Source organism: Schistocerca cancellata, chromosome 2, assembly GCF_023864275.1.
Source record: "Schistocerca cancellata isolate TAMUIC-IGC-003103 chromosome 2, iqSchCanc2.1, whole genome shotgun sequence".
NCBI classification, from domain to species: Eukaryota; Metazoa; Arthropoda; class Insecta; order Orthoptera; family Acrididae; genus Schistocerca; species Schistocerca cancellata.
In genome coordinates, this window is record NC_064627.1 from 175,726,065 (window position 1) to 175,751,296 (window position 25,232).

Sequence of the window (25,232 nt, forward strand, 5' to 3'; positions counted from 1 at the left end):
GGAATAACCTGGGAGCAAAAGGCTATTTACAACTTGTACAGAAACCAGATGGCAGTAATAAGACTCAAGGGACATGAAAGGGAAGCAGTGGTTGAGAAGGGAGTGAGACGAGGTTGCAGGTTCAATCTGTACATTCAACAAGTGTTAAAGGAAACCAAAGAAAAATTTAGAGTAGTTCAGGGAAAAGAAATAGACTTTAAGGTTTGCCAGTGACATTGTAATTCTGTCAAAGACAGCAAAGGAACTTGGAAGAGCAGTTGAACGGAATGTGTCTGGAAAGGATATAAGATGAATGCCAACAAAAGCAAAACAAAGATAATGGACTGTAGTCAAATCAAGTGATGCTAAGGGAATTAGATTAGGAAATGAGGCACTTAAAGTGATGGATCAGTTTTCCTGTTTGGGCAGCAAAATTACTGAGGATTGCCAGAGTAGAGAGGATATAAAATGTTGACTGGCAGTGTCAAGAATAGCATTTCTGAAGAAGAGAAATTTATTAGTATCGAATATAGATGAAAGTGTTAGGAAGTCATTTCTGAAAGTATTTTTCTGGAGTGTAGCAAAAGTGAAACATGGGCGATAGACAGTTTAGACAAAAAGAGAATAGAAGCTTTTTAAATGTGTTGTACAGAAGAATGCTGAAAATTAGATGAGTAGATCACGTAACTGATGAGGAGATACTGAATAGCCTTGGGGGCACAAGAAATTTGTGGCACAATTTGACAAAAAGAAGAGATCAGTTGATAGAACACATTCTGAGACAACATGTGGGTCACCAGTTTAGTATTGGAGGGAAGTGTGGGGTATAAAAATTGTAGAGGAAGACCAAGAGGTAATACAGTAAGCAGTTTGAGGACGACGTAGGCTGCAGTAGTTATTCAGTGCTAAAGAGGCTTGCACAGGATAGAGTAGCATGGAGCGCTGCATCAAATCAGTCTTCAGACTGAAGAACACAACAACAACAATTATTTGTCAGCATTCTGGAAAGTGTTAAAAGTACTTACAGGGTTTGCCAACTGTGAAAATGGTGAGTATTATTCTTAACAGAAACACACATATGCCATTTCCTATTAATGCCATTATTATTAATTAAGAATTACATATGGTTACATAAGCAATGGCGTAGGCAGTAGAGAGTAGGCTATCTGAAGCAGAAGGAAAAAAGTATGTATCAAAATAAGTGATGAATAACTTTAAAAAATTCAGAGATAACATTTTCTTGTTTTTATCATAATTACAGATGTATGTAGGATAAGAAATGAAAGTATCATTACAACTCCCCCCCCCCCCTCTTCTCTCTCTCTCTCTCTCTCTCTCTCTCTCTCTCTCTCTCTCTCTCTTTCTCACTCTCTATGTCTGGTTACGTTGTCCTGGCTGTAGATATATTCATTTTTTGAGTTAGTACAGTAAGGATTGTGTACAGAATAGTAAGTCTTATGATTGGGAAGCCAAGAACAAACTGTAATTGAAATTAATTTCAGCCAACATACGAAAGTCTGAAATTAACTGTATTAACAATCAGGTCACAGACGTGATCTTTGTTGGCGTCAGTAGTGGATGTGAGTGGATGTCCTGTTGCTTCCTAAATCCTTTACGTTTGGTTGGTGACTTTTGAATTGTTCAGTTCATTGGCAAACATTTTGCCATGGTAAAACATTGCCCTTGTTCTGTGCTGAATATCTTCTGTGGATTTCAGCTCCTGGTACACCTTCAAGCCACAAAAAAAAAAATTAAATAGCGAATGATTTCTACATTAGTACAAATGGAGAGTGGTACGGTCATGTTTACTCCATAAGTCGTGTGACAATGCTGAAACTGCCATAAGTGAAGAGAATGGTGCCATGTAAAGGCTACCAGTAAGTTGCACTGCTAACCTAAAGACAATTGGAATGAACGGGGAAAGTGCCTGTCAAGTGGAATGCAATGAAATTTTGCTGTTTGCATTCATTTGAACAACTGCTACACATTTCATATGAAAATGTAGACTTCCATATTAACTTTGTCCGAAAGATAGTGAGACTTCACTTTAAGACCAACAGGTTGAAATATTAATAGGATACAGATGTGAGGTGGTAGTCATAATTTATCTATATGCCCTCTGCAACTAGACGTAGCACATACTTATATAAGGTCAGTGAGCAAATTGTGTAGTTTTCAGTGCCTTAATGCATAGATAAGTTAGTCATGCCTATTTGTGTATCTACATAAATTGATAGAAAAACTTATAAAATTTTTCCAGGTACCTTCAGCCACCAGGAGAATGGATAACCTGTGCACTTGAATCACGTGAACTTCTTTCATTATGCCTGAAAAAACTAAAAGGTCTAAACAGAGTTAAACTGGTAGATGCTGGTTTTGTATGGACAGAGCCACATTCAAAAAGAATAAAGGTAAAAAATAATTGATTGTTCCTCGTTGAATTGTATTGAAAATTTTATTGTACGTACATAAATAAAACCTAGATGCTGGTTGACTAATCAGTCAAATGTTTGAAGCAAACTTGCATGAGGAGAATATTATGATTATAATTTATTTCTGCTCATCATTCGGTTTCCACATAATTTACATAACCAGCTGATATGTCAGAATAATAAAATACTGCTATCACTATGTGTTATACTGTTTGTTATAGTTTGATTCTTTGAAACTCTTAAGCTTTTCACAGCAGAAATATTGTTATGACCTTTGATTGTGATTTATCTCGAATCATACTCTCAGATCAGAAAGCATCCATCATTTCCAATTTGGAAAAATGTGTGTACGTAATCTCCATGACTGTGTGAAGGAGAATGGTACGGATAGGTTAGCTTGCTACTTACCGCATAGAGGAGCTATTGAGTTATGGGCAGGCATGATGAAAAATAATGCTAGAAATATTTAAGCTTTCAGACAAAGTCCTTGCGAAATAGAAAACACACACACAGTCTCCGGGCATTATGGCCCTAATGGCTTTGAGTCATGCTCTAAAACATGGGGACAGTGACCATGTTTGTGTGAGTTGTGCTTGTGTCAATTTGTCTTCTATGCAAGAAGGACTTTGTGTACAATACTGCAACTCAGTGCCTTCTGTATGTGGTAAGTAACAAGCTGTTATTCTATCCTGGATTTTAAATTGTTGAAATTTTATGATAATGTGCTAGGTTTGCCCCAAGAATATGAGGTCATGTTTAGAATGGATACATAGCAAAGAAGAACAGTATATGGGAATGAGATCATTGTTACATAATAGTGAATGGAGAAGAACTGCTGTGAAGGAGAAAGGCAAACTGGTTTTATTACCCACTCTGCACCTTTCCTCCATATTTTCCTGGTACCTGCTCACACTATTGGTCTGTCATTTTGTAATCACATTTTTCTTTACTATCCACACTCATTATTCTTACATGACCAGTTTTTGGGTTAGTTATAACACAGTAAAGCATTGTGAAAATTGAATTTTGTTGTTGTTGTTCAGATGGAGGAAGGGTTACAGAACACATTGCACTTTTTTTATTTTATTTTAATTTTTTTTTTTACTAATGTATATCAGAACATGATGGGGGTAGTGATTTTAGTCCAAAAATATTGATGAGAGATACCATCAGTGTTAATGTGTTACAGGAAATAAAAGCTCTCTTTCCACTAAATCTATGTTTTTATTCTTGTAGAAACAACATAATTTCCCTCTCCTACAGTATCATATTTTTGACCAATATTGTTTGGATTCTGTTGTTCCTAGGTAAAATTAACTGTCCATGGTGAGGTGCTGGGTGGAACAATGCTGCAGCAAGTATTTGTGGTTGAATATATTGTAAATAATCAGATGTGTGATGATTGTCATAGATCAGAAGCTCAAGATTATTGGCGCGCACTTGTGAGTATTTTAATACCTATTAAATTTATCATTCATATTAGTTTCATTATAAATTGTGCTCCCATGCAGTTCATTAACTTAAAGAGTCGTTTAGCATGGCATTCACTAATATGTATTAGAGAAATATATAAGATGTTCCGATAAGTATGATAGATGCTTTATTTGAGGAAGCATCAGAATAGAAAAATTAAATGAAAAAAAAAAACTCTTCAGATGAATAACACTTCAGCTTCCAATCAGTGTGGAGTTGTAACTGTTTGAATGTCATATGCAGATGGTCTTACAAAATTGTAAAATTACAGTGAGACAGAATGGCTTGCCAGTAATTGCCTTTAGGAGGCAAAATTCCAAGTACTGCCAGTAGACACAAATATTAAATAGAAAAAAAAAAAAAAAGATATCTCAACTTTGGGAACTGATAATTCCTATTCCAGGGAGCAGAAAGGGATGGATGGGGAAGGTTAGAAAGGAAGGCAGGTCCTCAAATCCCAGATTCAAAGGGTCTCATCCACCTGCTAGGAGGATGAGGGGAACCAAAGAGAGCTTGGTTAGTCTTTCTACTTTTACATCTGTAGAATGGCAGTACGTGAAATTTTGCCTTCTGGAGGTAAGTACAGGATACCCATTCTGTCGCTTTGCAGTTTTAGTTGCCTGAATTGAATGTTTCTACTTAACTTTAAAAAAAGTACATAGATCTCACAATTAACATACCCCTTTTCATCATAAGGCAGTTGCCTTCTTCCCAAAACATGTTCAATGTTTTTGATTAGTCGAGGATTAAGAGGCAACTTGGTGTGTTTAATGTACACCAATAGTAGCTTACCATCAGCTGTTCTCACATGTGGAGCTCATGCAAGACAACTGGCTCTTGCACAGGAACACATCCTCGTACTGAACTGTGGGTGAGTCCAACCCATTGTTACAAGGGGTTGCCTGATACACTGTATGCAGCATCTGTTAGGATTGGCTACCTCATTGATTGGGCAGTTATATTTTTCTTAAGTATTCTAGTCAGACACTTGATTTTGAGCATCTGTATTTGTCAAATTATTATTAGCCATGTTGACACTACTTGTTAATACAATCATTTGCAGACTTTCCAGCTGTATTGTACTGAGACCTATGAAAATATCTCATTGTATACTGCTTGAATAGATTAATGTTATTGTGAAACTGTGATGTAAGCTGTACTATAATCAATTACGGACACTAGGTTAAAGACCTTCCCATCTACTTCTTTTGTGGTAACTGATGTTTACAGTAATAGGAAGGGCACTTGGCCACAGAGTAAAAATAAAGAAAGAAATGTATATAGAAGACATCTTGAAAAGAGGTGACCTGGCTGCAGCCAGGATAATCAGTGTGCCTCTGGCAATAAATCTTTAAAGTGAAAAATGCCAAGTTTCCCCATGGTCTGGAGTTCACCATGAACTTTAGGTCCCTACTATAATTAGCTGGGTAAGTCACTTCCAATATCAGAGGAAAGTGAGGGCGTACGACCTCCAATAGCACCCTGCATGGTAAAACAGTGTGGTGTTTATACCAGCCTTCAATTTGTGGACAGCTTTACTAGTGTGCAATTTTGTGTAAGGTGTACTTGAGGTCAGAGATGCAGAGAAGTGTCAGATTGAAATGCATGAAGCAATATGCTGAAGAAGAACAAGGAATTTTGGAAAGTAGATGATGGATGAAGAGAAGATAACGTACTGCTGCATACCTGGGAAAAAAACTGGTTCCTATGATAGAAATGGTCTGCAGTAATTAGCCACCATATAAAACCTGAGAGAAGCAATGAGTTTAAAAAAAATTCTAGTATGATACTGCCTGTTGGGAACTTAAAAGCCACAAGAGGAAGAATTGGTTCATGCCTTTCATGTTTGGTGTCTTAATAGAGAAGCCACAAGTTATATTATTCCGTGACAGAACTCATATTCCTGGCACAGCATGTGTTTGCAAAAATAAGCATTGTTTTTGGGACCTTCTCTGTGCCAACAAAGAGCCCACATACTCTTTTTCAATCACTGAATAGATCCCTGGGAGATCAGTGTCGTTAAATAAATATGGATTGTGTACTAATAACTGTTTCTCACCCCACCCCTTCCTCTCCTCTTTCTTGTGAATGATCATTTTCAAGTCGGATGCCAGTGTAAAAAACAATAATTATGATATTAAATTCTGTTGAAAAACATATACAAATGGAGCTGTGTTGCGTATGATTCCTTTTGGCTTTTCATTACTTACAAAGAAAATTGCATGCAATTTTTTAGATTACAGTACACAGATAAGCTATACATGCTACTGTAAATGCAGTTAAGTAATGTAGCTTGATGGCTCAGTTGTAAAGTGCCAGACTACAAATCCAAAGATCTAAGGATTTTTATCTGTCATTTATCATTTCTTTCCCCTCTGGAAATGTCTGTTGATGTGAAAAAGGCTGAGCAGCACCATGCTTTGGAATACACATAAAACTGTAGGTCCTCCTACAACTAGCCGGATAAATTAGTTCAGAGATTTAAGGAAGGAAACTGCATACCATGTCCAACAGGAACACACTTAGTAAAGCACTGTGGCGTGGAAAAAATCTTCGGTTTAATGATAGATTTACTCTGCATTATTAGGATAGAGTAGTGAGAATTTATTCTTCTATGTTAAATATATGTATCGTTATAGTTTTTACGATGTATTGTGTATTAACTCTGATTATAGATCCCTTCTGTCAGTTATAGTATTTTCTTTTGAGTTTCAGTGATGAATGAAAAATATTCTCCTGCAGTATTGTGAATTCATGGTAATACTGAGTCTTTCAGTGGAAGGTTCATTTGAACAGCTCAATAAATCAGTTGACATGTTCACAAAGAGTCAGACATGCCACAATGCTTAATCATTCTATTCGTACTGCACGTCTTAAAAATTTATGTTTAATTATTTGCATTCTTCTTAGACGCAAAATATGCTGATGAAAATTTGGTCAGAAATTGTTGTACTTACTGAAATTAAGCCAAAGAAACACACTGATATGGCCCAAACTCCACAGAATTCTGCACTTCACAAAATTAAAAATGGTTGTAGCCTATGACTGCAGTATCAATGAGTCAGTTTGAGTCGGCCTACTCATACAAATACTGGGAGTAACAATTTCTAAGGATATGATCGATCCCATAGACTGTCGTTGTAATACTAGGGAAATGCAGCCAGTTTGTAAAGTACTGCTTACAAAAGAGTCAGGAAACGCATTCTAGAATATTACTAAACTGTGTAGGACCTGTACCAAATAGGTTAACATGAATATTGAATGTATACAAAGAAGACCAGCACAAATGGTCACTCTACAGCAAAGTATGTTTTTATATGAAGCTTCCTGTCAGATTAAAATTGTGTCCCGGACTGGGACTCAAATCCTGGACTTTTGCCTTTCGTGGGCAGAAGCAAGCCAGGTTCGAGTCCCGGTCCAGCACACAGTTCTAATTTGTAGGTCACAAGTTTGCTTGACTCACTGGGAGATGTTGAAAAACTGTAGTGATAAACAGTGACAGACACAAACTATTCCATAAAAGCCTACTTGGAAACTTTCAACACTCAACTTTTAGTAATCCAGGAATATACTAGAACACTATACATGCTGCTTGTGCGAGGATCACGAATACAAAATTAGACTAGATACAGCTAGCACAGATATTTAAGCAATCATTTTTCCCACGCTCCGTATGTGAATGGAATGAGAAGAAGCTGTAATAACACTGTGCAACAATGAAAATGTAAATTGGATGAAAATAGCCAGTTCCTATCAATTCTAATGTGCTGATCACGAATATCACAAAGACAATTCAAAATTAGCTCTAGTTTTAATTTAAACTATTTTATTATGGCGAGATAATTTTATATGGATTTTTATGTTAATTTTAAAATCAAATATTTTAATGGTTTGTCAAAGTCATAATAACTAGTAACAGTGGATTACATTTACATTTAGAATCAGTCAGCTCATACTTAACTGTATGTACTCTACAGCACTGACCCTTAGCTCGAATTTATCGCAAATCTCTTGCCCAGTGCAACGTCCCATCTGACTGGAATGAAAGTGCAGATGACTCCTGTGCATAATAAGGGTAAAAGAACAGACTTGCAAAATTACAGACCAATACCCTTAACATTGGTTTGTTGCAGAATCTTTGAATATATTCAGAGTTTCAATATAATAAATTTGATACGGAAAAGCTTCCACCCACAAATAAGTACAGGACTAGAAAGCACTGCTCATGCAGAACTCAACATGCCCTTTCCTCAGCATCCTACATATCAAGAAATCCTCAACACAGTCGCAGATTTTGTTTGATACCCCCATAGAATCTTTTCAAAATAAATATTTGTATAGCACAAAGTCAAAAGCTTTTTGGAAGTCAAGAAATAATGTACTCATATGCTTGACTTAATCAGTGGCTTTCAGCAGTTCATATGAGAAAGGCTTTGGTTGGGTTTCACGTAATGGGTGTTTTTTGAATACATGCTAGTCAGCATCAAGATGATCATTCCGATCAAGAGACCTCATTATGTTCAAGCACAAAATATGTTTTTAGAAATGTACAATAGGTGGACATCAATGAGACTGGGCAGTAGTTTTGTAGATTACTTCTGTCATCCTTATTGTAGACATGTGTGACACGCACTTTTTGTCTGGTGGGATACCAAATTGAGTAAGTGATTCACATTAGTTATGTGTGCACAAAATAAGCATATATGTAGGCTGTCTGTAAACTGAAGAACTAACAGCACTCATGGTGAGGAAAGTGGCCTTTCCCAGAACAACACGCAACTGCCATGCAGGAACACGTAGCCATAGTTTCCTGTCTACCAGTGGAGTGCAGAATGCTGTGATTTATGTAAACTGTGTTCATGTGCATTACAGGTGTTAGATATATTAGTTACTCTTTTCACTGTTTCATGTAGTATTAACCTACATATGGAAAATAAGTCCTCCTGAGGCTTGTCTGCTCAGTGCATTGCCATTCATTTGCAAGTCCTGCTGTGGAAAAGTCTGTGTAACTTCGTGGAACAGCCTGCAGATGTTCCTTGTGATGTAGCTGTATACAGTGAGGAAGCAGCTACTTGCTCTTCAGTTCTGATTGACCCTGTCATAGGGGGGACATACAGTTTAACTTGGTCTCTGAACCACTGTGCAACTCTGCATTTTTCTGATTAACAAATGTTGCCATCTGTGAAACAAGTGATAAGTGACAGATAAAGATCTGGGTCTAATCAGTGATTAAATCAAAGATCTTTGGCTGTGCATTACATCTGCCATTTTACCACTTAATCACCGAGACTTGAACATATATTGTTTTCTAAGGCTCATACACAAGTTGTGATCAAAAAGTAATGGGATTTTTTCCTTTTAAATTTTGCCAGCTTTATACACTTGATTTTTAATTTGTTTTAACTTGTTGGTACACGTGTTCCTGATATATGTTTGCGTTTTCAGCTGTTTTGAATATTTGGTTTATTGTTTACAGTTGAAAAGGTTGTGTGTTTTTGAGTGCTCGGCGAATTTTTACTTTGGAAAAGATGTATTAAGGAATTTGCATTAAATTTTGCCTGAAAAGTGAAATAAAGTGCTGCAACACATTTGAAATGTTGAATGTAGCTTTTGACAGATCAGTTATAAGTAAGACAAGAGTATAAAAGTGGTGCAAAAATTTCAGAGAGGGTTGAGAAAATTTTGAAGATGACAGTCACCCTGGATGTCCAAGCACATCAATTACTTATTACAGTGTGGAAGAAGTAAAGAAAGTGGTTCTAAGAAATCAATAAATCTCCATCAGAGAGATTGTTGATGATGTTGGCATATCCTTTATCTCATGCCAAGAAATCTTTTGGTTCTTATTCTTCAGTTTCTCCCAGCGTATTTCTTGCTCGAACAGTCCACAGGTGTACTGCCGGCATTTCACTTGTGAACTGTTTGAGGAATTTTTTGGTTGTTTTGGGCATGAAAAGTGTAGCAGCAAAAACACTGTTGCATAGACATCACTCAGGAATTGCCAAATGAAGTCGACAGTGGTCCAGAGCCTCTAAAGAAGGTTAAAACAGGTGACGAAACATGGGCATGACTTCAAATCAAGGCTCAGTTGTCCCAGTTGGAAACCATATGAAGAGCAAAGACTGAAAAAAGTTGACAAGTTTGGTCACAAGTGAAGGTTATTCTCACTGTCCTCTTAGAGTACAGTGGGATAGTGCATAATGAGTTCCTGCCATATGGTTGTACAATCGATAAGGAATACTACCTGGAAATTACGCACCATTTGTGTGAAGCAGTCCAAAGAAAATGACCAGAATTGCGTCAAAACCATTCATGGAAATTGCATGATGACAATGCTCACACTCACATCTCAGTGCTTGTTTGTGATTTGCTGGCTAAAAACAAAACAGTTATGTTGCCTCAACCACCATGTCAGCAGTATGTGGCTCCATGCAACTTCTTTCTATTCCCGAGACTGAAGAGAACCATGAAAGGGCATTGTTTTGCCGCCATTGATGAGATCAAAACAGAATCGCAGAGGAACTGAACACTGTAATGAAAAGTTAGTTCCAGAAGTGCTTCCAGGACTGGAAAAAGTCTGGGCACAAGTGTGTTGTGTCTGAGGGGGATTACTTCTGCCAGTACCTCGTCTCCTACCTTCCAAACTTCGGTAGCACAGATGGTAGAGCACTTGCCCGCGAAAGGCAAAAGGTCCCGAGTTTGAGTCTCGGTGGGGCACACAGTTTTAATCTGCCAGGAAGTTTCATATCAGCGCACACTCCACTGCAGAGTGAAAATCTCATTCTGAGGGGAATTACTTTGAAGGGCACAAAGTTGATGTTGATGAATAACTAAAGATTCTTTAAGAATAAAATTTCCCATTACTTTTTGATCGTACCTTCTACGTATTGGGTTGATGCACAAGTTTGTAGCATTTTTCCATAATTTTAATAAACACAGCAGATACACATAACAGAGACGTTAGTCATCAATAATATATCCTCCTCCACTATTTACAACAGTCTGCCAACGTCAGGGTAACTTTTCAATTCTGTGATTGTAGAAATTAGATGGTTTTTGAGGCGAAAAACTTGTCAAGCCATCTTTGGAGCACATTTTCATCCAGAAAGGAAGTTCATTGGTGAGTTTTTGGTGTGAATAAGGTCAGTGTGGAACAGCTTCCCAATTCACCTCATGTATAGTGTTTTTTGTCAATCTAGCAGAATGTGGGCGGGCATTATCGTGGAGTAGCATCACTTCACACCATCTTCCTGTTGTCCATGGACTGTGTGTGCAAGGCATCTCAGTTGTTGAAAATAAATTTCAGCCATGATAGCTACACCTCGGGGAAGCAAGTTTTGGTACACCACACCATCACTGTTCCACCATATGCATGAAAATGGGAAAATGGAAATGAAGTCCCATGCTTCTTTACAGAGCGTAGGGGAACGATGCGGGAGACCCGCACCGCCTTACTAGGCAAGGTCCTAATGGAGGTGGTTTGCCGTTGCCTTCCTCCGACCGTAATGGGGATGAATGATGATGATGATGATGAAGACGACACAACACCCAGTCATCTCGAGGCAGGAAAAAACCCTGACCCCGCCGGGAATCGAACCTGGGACCCCGTGCTCGGGAAGCGAGAACACTACCGCGAGACCACGAGGGCGGACCATATGCATAACATTATCTTTTTTGGATGCGCATAGGTCATTGTACAGGGAGTTGCTGCTTTGTTTGGACCCAACCATTCCTTTCCTTTCATTGGCATAGAGACACTATTTTTTAGTACCAGCAGTAATACAGGATAGGAGTAGTCGGTGTTGTTTACGCGCCAATTGATGACAAGCAAGCAGAGGTGCACATACGGTTGCCTGCAGATGCTAGTGATTTTGGCTTAGAGCATGTGGTACGCATACATCTGATTTTTGAAACTTCCCCATTTCTTGCAAATGTCACACAATGGTAGAATGATCACAGTTCACCACATTTGCCAGTTCTGGGGTATACTGGAGTGGATTAATGTGCTTAAGCAGTCTTCATCAAACCCCAAGGGCCTTCCTGAATGTGGAGAGTCACTAATGTCAAAACGATCCTCCCTAAAATGAGAAAACAATTTTCTAGCCATGCTCTGATCAATGGCTTTATCCCCATACACGGCTCAAATGTTTCTGACCATCTCCACTACTGTCACCGCTCTATCAAACTCAAACAGAACAACATGTTGGACATGTTCAGATTTCTCCACTTGTCACTCCATTTTCTAGCATCCACAGCTCCAATGACAGAATGTATACTCAAATAGTGACAGTGAACTTCAAATAAAACAATCAATAAATAAACCCAGAGCAAGTGGAACACCAACACGAAAAACAAAAAAGTGTTGAACTTATGCACCAATCTAATAGTTGGGATACAGTGAATGAGTTCCTATGCCCAGCTGAATGACAAAGTATAAACTAAGGACATCATGCATCTCCCTTGGAAAAGTCAAGTAGACATCAGTCTGGCAGTCTTGAATCTTGGATATATACCTGTGGCCCTTCTTGTACTACCCACAATAACTGTATATAATAGTGAGTTGTTTGTGAGTGTATTTTTATGTTGACACTAGGTTTAACTTTATTCCACTTTAGTTTAAGTACACACGAAGCAATAATGCTCAATCAAAAACTTAGACAACTAAGTCATGCTTGACTGGTATAAGGAAGGATGTAATTAGTTAAAATAGAGTCCAGGGACCAAGCGCTTAAGTTTTGAACATGTCCATATTCTCTGCCCAAAATTGGTTCCCATCAGCGAGAGTCTGTAGCATAAAAGCTAGTGCAGTATTTTGATTCTATGTAGGCAAAAACAAAAACAGCCCACCAGCTCCAGGAACTAATGAGCCATAACAACCAATGACAGTGCTGACCCATGTGGCTTCTTTCTACTCATTTAGATAATCGGAGAGAAACTGGAGCACAAGGAATATTGTTGTGTGCAGCAACTTGTACAGATGTTGCAGATAGTAATTTCAATATCCAACCAGCTAAGACAATGAGATCTGCTGGTTGCATACTTTTGAATCAGAGAAGTCAATGACAAAGGTAGACTGATACTGAGGACTAAGAACAACACATCGGCCTAATGTACAATCATTACTTCCTAAATGGACCCAAGCAGCAAGCAAAGTTTTACAATTAAACAGGTATAGTATAGTGATAATGCCCCATGAGAGGAGACGTTAGGTTAAGCACAAACCAGCTACACGAGATGAAATTAGCTCAGAAACATTTCCTAATATTTGAGTCCTCCATTACAGTGTTCATATAGCTTCTATATGTGTAATTTGTATGTCTTGCCACATGCACAATGTCCAGCAATAGTGACCACTCTGACTCCTAGTTGCCAAACAGAGCTACTGCCGTATTGTGATCTGTGCGAACATGCAGTTCATACTGGAAGCTTCTACCATCCACAACTTGTGGATTAAACACCAAGCACCATTTGTTGATGAAGTGCTAAATGCCCCCTGCTTGTCAGAGCATAACAAATGGTTGAATATCATCTGGGTGCAGTGTTGATATGGAATGCAACTACACAGTCAGGCCACTGCACTCTGTGCCTGCTATTTGTGCAGTGGCTTCTTGCACTTCTTATCTTCCAACAACATTCAGGACAATAGGTACATTCGCATTGCTGCCCCTGCTGTATAAATGCTCTGGTGCAGTTGACTGTCCACATATGTGAAAAATGTGGGGAAAATATACAATCAAATATAAATTAAGCCTTTCGTTGCAACAGTTGGCACCTAAAGCTTTTGTTTTTATTTCCACCCATTCTTGTTGAAGATACTCTAACAGTGTGTGAGCTGACATTTCAAATAGTGCATTATATCTATAAGTTAATGATTTTAAAATATCGTGAAAAGTGTTTATATATTATGTGCCAACAACATGGTTTGCTGGTCCTGGTTCTTACTTGTAGATAACTTATCCTTAATTTCTTTCTTCTGTTGCTGATGCAGGTTCAAGTAAGGCAGAAATGTGAAAATAAGAAGACTTTCTACTACTTGGAACAGTTAATCTTGAAGCACAAGGCCCACGAACATACCTTAGGAATTAAACCAATACATGGTAAGTTTGTAGTTAATCAGAAAAAAAACTATTTCATCGGTTTGTGGTTTCATGTTCCATTGCTTTTCAGATAAGCCAAGCAGGATAAAAATCTTTTTCATTTACATCTGCTCCATGCTATTAACAGGCATGACACACAATGTTGGAATGAGAATAGTCATTTGAAGTTTTAGCTTCTCCGTGTTCTGAGGGAACTGATTTTGCATCTGTATGTTCATTTAATTAAATGCCACTCCAGTTGGTAATGAGAACATTATTAAGTCAATGAACAGTGTGGGTCTTTACATTAGGCCATTTTTCTAGTGAACCTGAAACTGTTGTAGCAAAGCAACGCAAACATTTCTGTATGAATGAAAAACGCACTAAGCATCCCTCCATAATGAATGAGATGCCTACTCAGGAAGGCAACAAGAAATAACTGTTGTAACATAACAGTAGGGTTGGGTCTGTTTTTTTGAAATCAACAGTTTATAGAGCAAAGATGTAACTTGTTTGTATGTATCCAGAGGTGGTAAACCATGGTATACAGGGTGAGTCACCTAACGTTACCGCTGGATATATTTCGTAAACCACATCAAATACTGATGAACGGATTCCACAGACCGAACATGAGGAGAGGGGATAGTGTAATTGTTTAATACAAACCATAAAAAAATGCACGGAAGTATGTTTTTTAACACAAACCTACGTTTCTTTTAAATGGAACCACATTAGTTTTGTTAGTACATCTGAACATATAAACAAATACGTAATCAGTGCCGTTTGTTGCATTGTAAAATGTTAATTGCATCCGGAGATATTGTAACCGAAAGTTGACGCTTGAAACATTGTCCTCACTTCATTGCACGGGCCCAAACAGCTGCAACATACATTGCGTTTCTACAGAATGATCTGCCAACATTGCTCGAAAATGTCCCACTGGAAACGCGTCGACGTATGTGGTATCAGCATGATGGTGCACCTGCACATTCCGCAATTAACACTAGACAGGATGTTCGACGGGTGTTTCATAGGACGTGGAGGACGCATAAATTGGCCAGCCCGTTCTCCTGATCTTACACCTCTGGACTTCTTTCTGTGCGGTACGTTAAAGGAGAATGTGTACCGTGATGTGCCTACAACCCCAGAGGATATGAAACAACGTATTGTGGCAGTCTGCGGCGACATTACACCAGATGTACTGTGGCATGTACAACATTCATTACGCCAGAGATTGCAATTGTGTGCAGCAAATGATGGCCACCACATTGAACATCTATTGGCCTGACATGTCGGGACACACTCTATTCCACTCCGTAATTGAAAACGGAAACCACATGTGTACGTGTACCTCACCCCTCATGGTAATGTACATGTGCATCAGTGAAAAAGACCAATAAAAAGGTGTTAGCATGTGGACGTAATGAGCTGTTCCAGTCGCTTCTGTGCCTAAGGACCATCACCGTTCCCTTTGGATCCCTACGCAATGCGGTGCTCTCAGATACATACGATCAAACAGCGGAGGAGTGGTACTCAAGCGTCAACTTTAGGTTAAATATCTCCGGATGTAATTAACATTTTACAATGCAACAAACGGCACTGATTACGTATTTGTTTATATGTTCAGATGTGCTAACAAAACTAACGGGGTTCCATTTAAAAAAACGTAGGTTTGTGTTAAAAAACATACTTCCGTGCATTTTTTTATGGTTTGTAGTAACCAATTACACTAGCCCCTCTCCACACGTTCGGTCTGTGGAATCAATTTGTCAGTATTTGATGTGGTTTACGAAATATATCCAGTGGTAATGTTAGGTGGCTCACCCTGTATATGAGATAAACTGACTAGTGATGAAGTCACATGGTATGCTGTGGGTAGCAGAGTGACCATCACTCCCTAAAGGTTGTCTCAAACAGAGTGTGGTTCACTGTAAGTTTGCTAGGTGGTCAGTTCACTTTGGCTTAGCAAGGAATGGAGATGTGAAGCTCTCAAGCCGAAGCTCTCATACAGTGTAATATTTGGCTCGGCAGTAAGCAGGCTCTCTAGTCTGCGTGGACAGCAACAAGTGCAAGATAGCTGATCTGCAATCTTTCCCAAATGATTTTAAAGAAAATATTCATTTAAAAACTAAATCTCTCGCATCTCATAGTGCCAGTCATTACCTTCATAACAAACTGCCTATCATTTTGTTACTTTCTACTCGTCCGGTCCAGTAAGTCTCCCCTGACCCAGGGTTCTTGGTGCCTTTCTGAACTTCCCTAAACCTCTCCAGTCCTTTTCCTTCACCCCTCTTACTTCCCCTTCAACTCTTCTGCCAGAAGAAGGACCCACATCTCTGAAAGCCTGTGAAAGTGAAACCTTTTTGTGTGTGTATTGTCCTGCCACTGCTTGCTGAGCAGATTTTTTATCTACCCATTTACATTATATTGTCATAGTTATTGTGATCTTTAAATAAGCTATTGCACAAAATTTGACTAGTTAGCAATGAATAATAGAGTTGCTATGAGTTTGCCTTTGTTGCATGTAAGGATATACACTGTTGTGCATGGAATGTAGCTAACAAACTGAATTAGTCTTTAAACTTGGGAGAAGATCCACATCTGTCTCCAGTCTAGAGAAAATGGATTGCATGTAGAGCTCTCAATTCTGCTCGTGTGTGCAGAAGATGAAGCCAGAAAGAAGTATTCAAAACATCCCTTGTATCTCATAAGCGGTTTTAAGTACTGAAATGAGATTTTGACGCCTTGCAGCACACAGAGAGTGGAGTGTTTTGCCATCTGCTTACTGTGCATATATATGTTCTTGCTTTGGCAAACACTCCTCAAACCTCTTGATTGTCCCATTGAATCATGCAATCTCAGTCCCATAGATATAGTGCCTGGGACAATTTGGAGCAGCGGATGAAGTGTAGCAATTAAACATACTTGTAGTTTGGTAGTCCTGCAGGACCTAATCATCAAAGAAAGAGTGGGTTCAGCTAGATATGGCATACATGACAAAACTTGCAGGCACTCTTCCTCAGCAACTGAGGCAATTATCAAGGTTAGAGATTGTGTAAAACAATATTAGTGTGATGTCTCTTATGACTGTTTAATTTTTTGGTCTGGTGTGCTTGTGTTGCAGCTAAATTAACTTAAGACAGTTGACAGTTTTGCAGGAAGCATATGGAAGGGAGCATTGTTAGCATCTTGCTCAAAGTGCGTCACATCCAATTAAACAATCATCACTATCCTCAGCTTGGAACTGAAGCTGGAGTGATGGAAATGACCATCTCTTTGATCTTTTCTCCTAGCAATCCTTCAAAAATCCAACTTCTCCTGATTAACTTCTAGGTATAGCACACAGCTCAAGACCAGTCCTGTGGGGAAACATTCACAACATCTTATTTTGTTAGCATTTCCACATCGCTGAGAATAAACTGTAGTGCTTCCTTTCCATGTTATTTTGCACTTCAGCTCAGCTCAGATTGAAATTAGTGTGGTACAGAGGATGTTTGATTGTGCTATATCCTTCTCCCGTAACTAGTTCATCAACAAAAGTCGCATAATATCACTACTGCCAGCTGTGCTCCTGGTGAGGAAACAGGAAGTTGACATATGACTAAAATACTAGACTAACATTCTGGAGTGCAATGATTCAAATCCCTTTCCATGCATCCAGAGTTATGCTGCCTGTAGTTTCCCTAAACTGAGCATGGCAAATGCTGGAATAGTACCATTGAAAAGGACACCTGTGCACTTTTGCTAATGCTAGAATAGTTCAATTGAAAAGGAGACTTAAGTGCTGTAGCTGATTTTCTTCTGCACCCTTCCTAATCTGAGTTGATGCCCTGTCTGTAATGACCTCATATCTATAGGATGTTAAACCCTAATCTTATTTTCTTATTCCTGGTGAGAAACGATCACTCACAGTAGACTGGAGAAACCTGGCTCCAGATAACAACTGCATATCCAAGAAGTTTGTCAGAGCAACTTCTAAACAGTTGTTCCTCCTGACTCTGTCACTGCATCCATCAATGCAGGAACAGTGTCACTTCAATGGAAAGACACCAGCATCAGTGTTTAAAAACATTGGGAAAACACTCGATCTACCTAACTCTAGTTATTTCAGTCTTTGAAACATCACATCCAAGGCTTCCTCTACACATTTTGTGCATGTTATAACAGAATAGCTGGAACTGCTGTGGTAGACTCATCCACTACAACACCAGGTATTGTACTTGAAACTGTCTCATTCCCCTCACACAGTCTTCCTAGTGTAAATCTTTCACTGAAGCAAGTGCACAACAGAAGAATACTTACCTGAAGGTGTGTACAGCTAAGTGGTGATCTAAGCCCAACCCCCTCAATAACCAGCTTCTGTTTCAAAAGTGCCAGTAGGCACCAGGGCCATATGCCACAAGTCAACTGCCATCAGTTCCATCTCTACCCTCACATTACTAAATTTACAGCAATATTAAGGCATGACTAGTCATACAATTGGAACATCTTAACAGAATTCATCTTGGTGCCACCAGTGAGGTTGTCTATATTTTCCAGTTCACTCCCCATGCAGTACCTTTTCAAACTGATTCTCACCTTATCCACTATACCTAGCTTCTTACCAAAAACCTTTCAATAAGTTCCTATGCCAATGTTATCACACGATTTAGACCTGCGGTTGGTATAAAAATTCTAGCTGTCTTCTGTTGGTCCCTATCATTTCCCCCTCAACGGAGGGTTGACATTTACCTGTGGCTACCAGATAGCAGCAGTACTTCTTGTTTCTAACTTCTTCCTAAACACATCTGGTGTCTCCTGTGTGTGTCTTAATTTTACTCATATTTGAGCCTGATGTTCACTTAACTCAGAATACTGGTGAAATCTTGTGTGTGTGTGCGTGCGCGCGCGCGCATGCATGTACGCGTGTGCACTATAAATCTTTCGTACCCTATCTCCTATTTCCCAGCCTTTCCACTAGATGCCAGCTTCCACACTTTCCTGCTCTCTGTGATCTGTTTCATCTGGGTCTTGCCATCCTTTCTTAATCTAACTGTTCCTGTTTACATTCCGTGGCCCCAGGAGGTCTCTCTGAATTTGTCAGTGGTCTCCGTATTGCGTCCTCCTCCGCCCCCCCCCCCCCCCCCCTTTTCCCTAAATGGAATAATTTCCTCCAATATTCACTGTAAACCACAATTACTCATGCCACTTCCCACAGTTCAGAATGAAGAGCAAATGAGACAGAATTGCCGAGTATGTTAATCCATGTAAATCCCTGACATTGTGTATCTTTCATTGTGAATAGGAGTTCAGTCATGTTAGACATAAGTTGTTGTTGTTGTTGTTGTTGTTGTTGTTGTTGTTGTGGTCTTCAGTCCTGAGGCTGGTTTGATGCAGCTCTCCATGCTACTCTATCCTGTGCAAGCTTCTTCATCTCCCAGTACCTACTGCAACCTACATCCTTCTCAATCTGCTTAGTGTATTCATCTCTTGGTCTCCTCCTACGATTTTTACCCTCCACGCTGCCCTCCAATACTAAGTAAAGTAAAGTAAACATAAGTAAACAAATTCAAAGCAAGTGTAATGTTTTCTTGCCACTCTTTCTAAACATGTTTAGAGGTAATAAGACAGCAAAATGAATTAGTGTTTATCCAGTTTTAAGGAAATTGCTGCACTATTTAACAAAGTTTTTCATCATTAATGTGTGTATGTACTACAAAATGGCACTATGCAGTGTTAAGTAACTTCTAGTTGTGTATGGCAAACACCTGTGTTGCTTGTGGTAATCTTCCCATGTTGCAACCAGATATTCAAGTCAGATTGATAGAATATTTCAACAGTTCAGCTGGCAGTCATCTTCAGGTAAGATACTGCTGTTGCTGAGTGCCGTCGAACTGATGCTTTGCTGAAGCTGGCACACTTTATAGGCCAACAGAGAGTACTCAGCACATGCACCAAGCACTGTTAATGCTGCAGAGGATGTGAGCAGTGCCACTGGTGGTGAAGACAGACAAAAGCGAACTATCCCTGCTGAAATTAATTGTCAAATTCTCCTTCCAAACAAGAAATTGTGTTTTAATGCAGATCAGCGAGTATTCCGCAACTTGTTCAGGGAATAGAATTTACCCTTTAATAAGATTATCAACCATCCCAGTTTCAGCTGATTCCTTAAAGCAAAATGCCAGTAATGAGACGGCCAATTCTCATTATATTTAATTGTGTGTTCCTCAGCTAAGCACAGCATTGCTAATGGTGATTTTTCAGATCATTATAACCTTGTGTGCAGGGCCAGTCTAAGATCCAAGTGACATAAGCAGCTGCCTGGGGACCACATCTAGTGCAAGATTTGTACACAGGGTGTACCATAAGTAGTAGCAAAAACTACTCATTTCTACACTTACTAGATTGTGATTTATATTTAAAGTTATTACCAACAGGCCAAACAGTGACAACTAATGTATGATGATGATATGTCACTAGTGCAAAAAAATGTTCTCAAACCAGCCCTGGTTGTGTGGCAACAAAGTTCCACACACCTGTCCTAAAGAGTATGAATAGTAAATGTAAACACCACCCACATATTACGCCTTAGGCCAGTTATGCCTGACCAAGGCAATATGAGGAGCAGTCTTTGATCGTGGGACATGTGATCTGTCTGTCATTGATCCTACCAGTCGTTATTGCCAATAGCTGAATCCAGATGACAATGCTGCTTCTTTCTTCAAGCAGCTCTGCTTTTGGCCTCAGAGGCTGAGTGGACCGCTTTCCAGACCTGCCTACCTCAGAAAAAGCCAAAGAGGTACCAGGGATCGAACCAGGCCGTTCTACACCAAAGGCAGAGATGCTAACCTTTTGGTAATTGAGGTGGGTGGTGTGAATAATTTGACCAATTCATACTTGACCATTATGAACACTGGGCTTCCTTAGCCTCAGGTCATCTTTAACAGAACCCAAAATGTCGCTAATCTTGACTGACAGAATAAACACAGTTTTGATGTTAAAATTTCTTAAAAATTTTCCCTAGTTTAGATAATAATCACCCAGCATATGGTAGGAAAGCATCTGATTTAGATTCGTCATGCTATACTTTTGGTGATGATCTTAACTCCAAGGCTCGACAGATCTGCTACTCAGAGAATTCATTCAAGTGCAAACTTTTGGTGTCCAGTTTCCTGTGATAAGCGAAGTTGTTGTGCTCATTGCTGAGCGTCGTGACCCCATGAACAGTGTCTCCATTCCGGACGGTTGCTAGCTTCTCTTAGTGCCTGCTGAAGAGGTAGATTGGAGATCATCTTGATTTGATCTATCCATCTGCTCGCTGATCTTCCTCTTGGTCTCATGCCCTCGATCTTTCCTTGGATGATTATTTTCTCTAGATTTTCTCCATCTCTTCTCACAATATGACCAAAGAACTGGAGAATTTTTTTGGTGACTCAAAAAGAAAGGCATCTGGAGATATCGCATGGCTCAATAATGAACACATTTGTTCTTCTTTCGATCCATTTTATGCGTAGCATCCTACGCCAGCACCAAAGCTCAAACGCATCAATGTGCTGTTTGTCTCTGGCCTCGAGTGTCCATATTTCGCAACCATAAAAGAAGACAGAAAACACGACTGTTTCAACTAGCCGGATCATTGTGCTATTTGTTATTGCCCTGCTCTGCCAGATCTAGGAGAGCTGCTTCATAGCCACTGCATTAGGTGTGGCACATTCTCGTTAGACCAGCATCCTAAGGACCCCATTGAGTTGGTTTGCTTGGTGACAGCTAGTCACTTGCAGGTGCTGGTCAATACGTGTAGGTATCCAGTAAATGCTAGACATAACAATGCCACCATTCTGCTAAGAAGTGAGAACATCCAAAAATGGGAGCTTTACATCTGTTCCCATTTCAGTTGTAAACTTAATGCTGGGGTGAAGGGGATTCAAATGTCCTAAGAAACATTTAAGAGTATCAGCTCCGTGTGGCCAAATTAAAGAGATATCAGCATATATCCAGAAACATGTTTGTTTTAAAATTGCTGTCTTCAGTGCTTTTTTCAAAGTCATATCAGCAGTTGTGGCTGATAAGGGTTTATCGACAGCCAGTGTCAATTTATTCATAAATCTTGTCATAAAATAAAATGTAAGTTGAAATAAGTACATTAAAACAAATTTCCAACATTTAATTGATTAAACTGAATGATTTTTCAAATAGAACGTGCATACACAGGGAGACATCAAAGTTTACAAGCAGGTCTGAGGAGCCCATCTGTAATGTATTTATATGCTGAATAAATTCCAGTTAGTTGGGGTGTAATGTCCACACTTGCTGATGAAGAGATGAAGAACCCCCCCCAAATCCTCACCCCCAAAAATGCTTTGCCGTGTTATAGGTGGACAGACCCAAATTACTATAGTGTGAGTCATTTACGACGGCGGCCAAGTTTAGGTTCGTTCTGCGCATCTGACGTCACAAAACAGTCAGCCAATGAACAGAGAACAGCGTTGCCAGAGCTCGACTGCAGTGCAGAGCACGGACGAGTGTCTTCAGTTTTGAAAACGTTCAGTCATAAATAAAGTAATTGAACAAAGGCAATGTCTTGCTAGCACACTTTCGTTTATAGAAAGTTTGGAAAAAGCATTCTTTATACCAGTTGCTTCTTATTCTATTAATTAATTAAACCAAACAAGCAATAACCTTCCTAATTCAGACAATAGCAACGAAAGGTGTTTGTATCATTCTCACGAACCGCTTTTTTGCAATAAAGAACAGCGGTAATTGTTTATTTCCTATTGCACTTCGACGAAACATGATTAATTCATAGTCATACCAACAGTGTTTGTCGGTATTTTGCATGATGTTTTATAGTCCTCCAGGAGTGTTATTGATTGACGAATTGCATTAGTGGAATGGTTAAGGTGTTTGAATGCAAAGTGTAAGGTTCTGAGTTCAAACCTCGTTTGGTGCTGTATATTTTCTTTATTTAAAAACAATATCGAAGTGTCTTACTTCATGAATTTTATTCGTTTGAATGTAATTTTTTGAAATTTCTAGTGCTTTGTCTCTTCATTATAATCATAATAAGTTTTCGGTTTTTCTTATTTTGTCCTCCAATATTTCTTTTCACAGCAATTAAAAACAATGAAAAGGCACACTTACAATATTCATGTTATCTGTTTTGTTTGTATATCTTCTCTTCCGCAGTCGCTGTTTTACTATTCATATTTATATTATTTTGCGACAGTATTAAAAGTATTATTTAGAGCAGAATTTCGGCTCATACATTGCCGAGTTACTTGATTGTCTGACGCAATTCTTTGCTTCGCTGCTTTGGCAACATCATATTCAATGTTTTGGCAAGTATTTGCTGCCCGTTATGACAAACACAAATTGTTTGCACACTGCGCCTCACTGACAATACATTTTAGTTTCTATGTTTTATTACATCCACAATTCAGTTTTGTTTACTTCGCCAACTTTGTTCTAATCAGAACGTTTTAGAAAAAAGTGAAAGGACTCTGGTATAAATAAAAGTTTTATTACAGTCACTAAAGATGGAATATTTCCCAATTTATAAACACTGTTTATGTTATAAAGGGTGTTTATTTTAACTGGGGACATTGTAATCTCTTGAAAACGACACACAGAGCCAAAAGAAATCCTAATGAAAATTAGTTCCTCTCAGAACGGGACATCCAATTATAACAAATTTGACCACAAATTCGTCAGATTTGGTATCATTGGATGTCCCACAGTTTTGTTTAATGTATCTTGTCTACATCCTTTTGATTGAAGTGCTTTAAAATAAAGCCATACGCGCCTGGAGTAAATAAAACTTTTATTACAGTCACGAAAGACGGAAGATTTCTCAATATTACATGCGACACCTATCTGGTACTTAAATCAAATGAGATATTGTTATATGGTAAATTTTATATGAAATTTAGGTATACGCTATGGTCTTTTACCTCTGCAAACTCTTCAAAATTTCGTGCAATGGTTTACGACGTTTAATACTGCACAATAACTGCGTTGAACATCGAAACAAAATTTAGTCATTTATGGGGGGGAAGGTATCAGTCAAGAAGATGTGTAAAAATCAAATTTTTGGGCCAAATAGTTTTTGTGAAATCGAATGATAAGTGTGTCAAAGCAGTCGGAACACCATGTGTCTGCACAGACAAGAAGTGCAGTGATGACAAAATCGCGCGGAATGCAGGGAGCACGTCTCTGTAGCAGCAAAAGGGTTAATGCGGCCATGGTGGCTTTACGTCATAAACTGCACATTCCCCCCTAAACGTAAGTTTGCGAACTATACTATACTATGGCGCTGTTTCTCTTGGCGCGTGCGTTGTTTGCAACTGGCAACGCAGCAATCTCCCGCGTCTGTGCGGGCATGTGCGAGCCGCCAAGATAAAAGAATAGAACTATAACAATGGAGCAAAATGGCACCTCTTCCTTGTGGATTTTGGGTAAACCATATCATCTCAGTGAAATGGCAGCACTGGGCCACAATTTTTTAATATCATCTTTGGACATCCAGCTCCTTTTTCAGGAGTACAATTCTGTCATTTCATTAGCGCCGTTCTTCACTTTTCAGTAAATTGGATCACTAAGTAAGTAATCCATTTTACTTGCACAGTCCACCAAGTGATGATGACTATGCAATTCCTTTGTCTGCTAGTGAAACTACTATATCTTTATTTACTCTAATAGAATGAGTAACTGCCCTTTCCACAGAATTGATATTATTCTTCGGTAGCAGCCTGGCATAATATGTAATGCACCTCAAGCCTGATTTCTTCCATTCAATTCTCTGAGGAACTGAATACTACTTGTTCTACAGAACAGATAAATTCCTTGATGGGAATTCTCTTCATAGTGGGAGAACAATTTAGGCCTTTTTCCATCATGGCCACAGTGATACCATCCAGTCCCAGACACATAAGATTAATCATAGTCTGTCAATGAAAATCATCTAATATTGTGGAACATGAAAGAAGCTGCTCAAATTTTGAGGGTTGTCTGGTGATGGCACTCTTATGCGCCCAGTCTGACAAAATCTATGTGGCACCATCCATCTTTTCCTAGGAAGCCATTGAAAGCAGTGCTTAAATTTCCAAATGCAAGAAAAATAAATCTTTAGAAATGACATCCAGTTGTGTAAGGGTGAAACAAATTTGCTTCCTTACCAGCACCAGCATTCATCTTGATAGCATTGACACTCCTATTATAAATAAAATAAAGAAATTGTGCAATAATACCTTCATTATAACACCCTGGGAAGAAAATCGAGGCACGCTTCTGTTTT

At 38.9% G+C, this 25,232-nt stretch overlaps 1 protein-coding gene across 1 annotated transcript in view; it reads left to right on the forward strand.

Moving 5' to 3' along the window:
* Nucleotides 1–25,232, forward strand: part of LOC126161499 (60S ribosomal export protein NMD3) — a 66,751-nt gene that overhangs the window by 17,101 nt on the left and 24,418 nt on the right. The window contains exons 3-5 of the mRNA XM_049917398.1: nt 2,240–2,390; nt 3,719–3,853; nt 13,873–13,981. Coding sequence (XP_049773355.1) covers nt 2,240–2,390; nt 3,719–3,853; nt 13,873–13,981 — 395 coding nt within the window. The remainder of the gene's footprint in view (nt 1–2,239; nt 2,391–3,718; nt 3,854–13,872; nt 13,982–25,232) is intronic.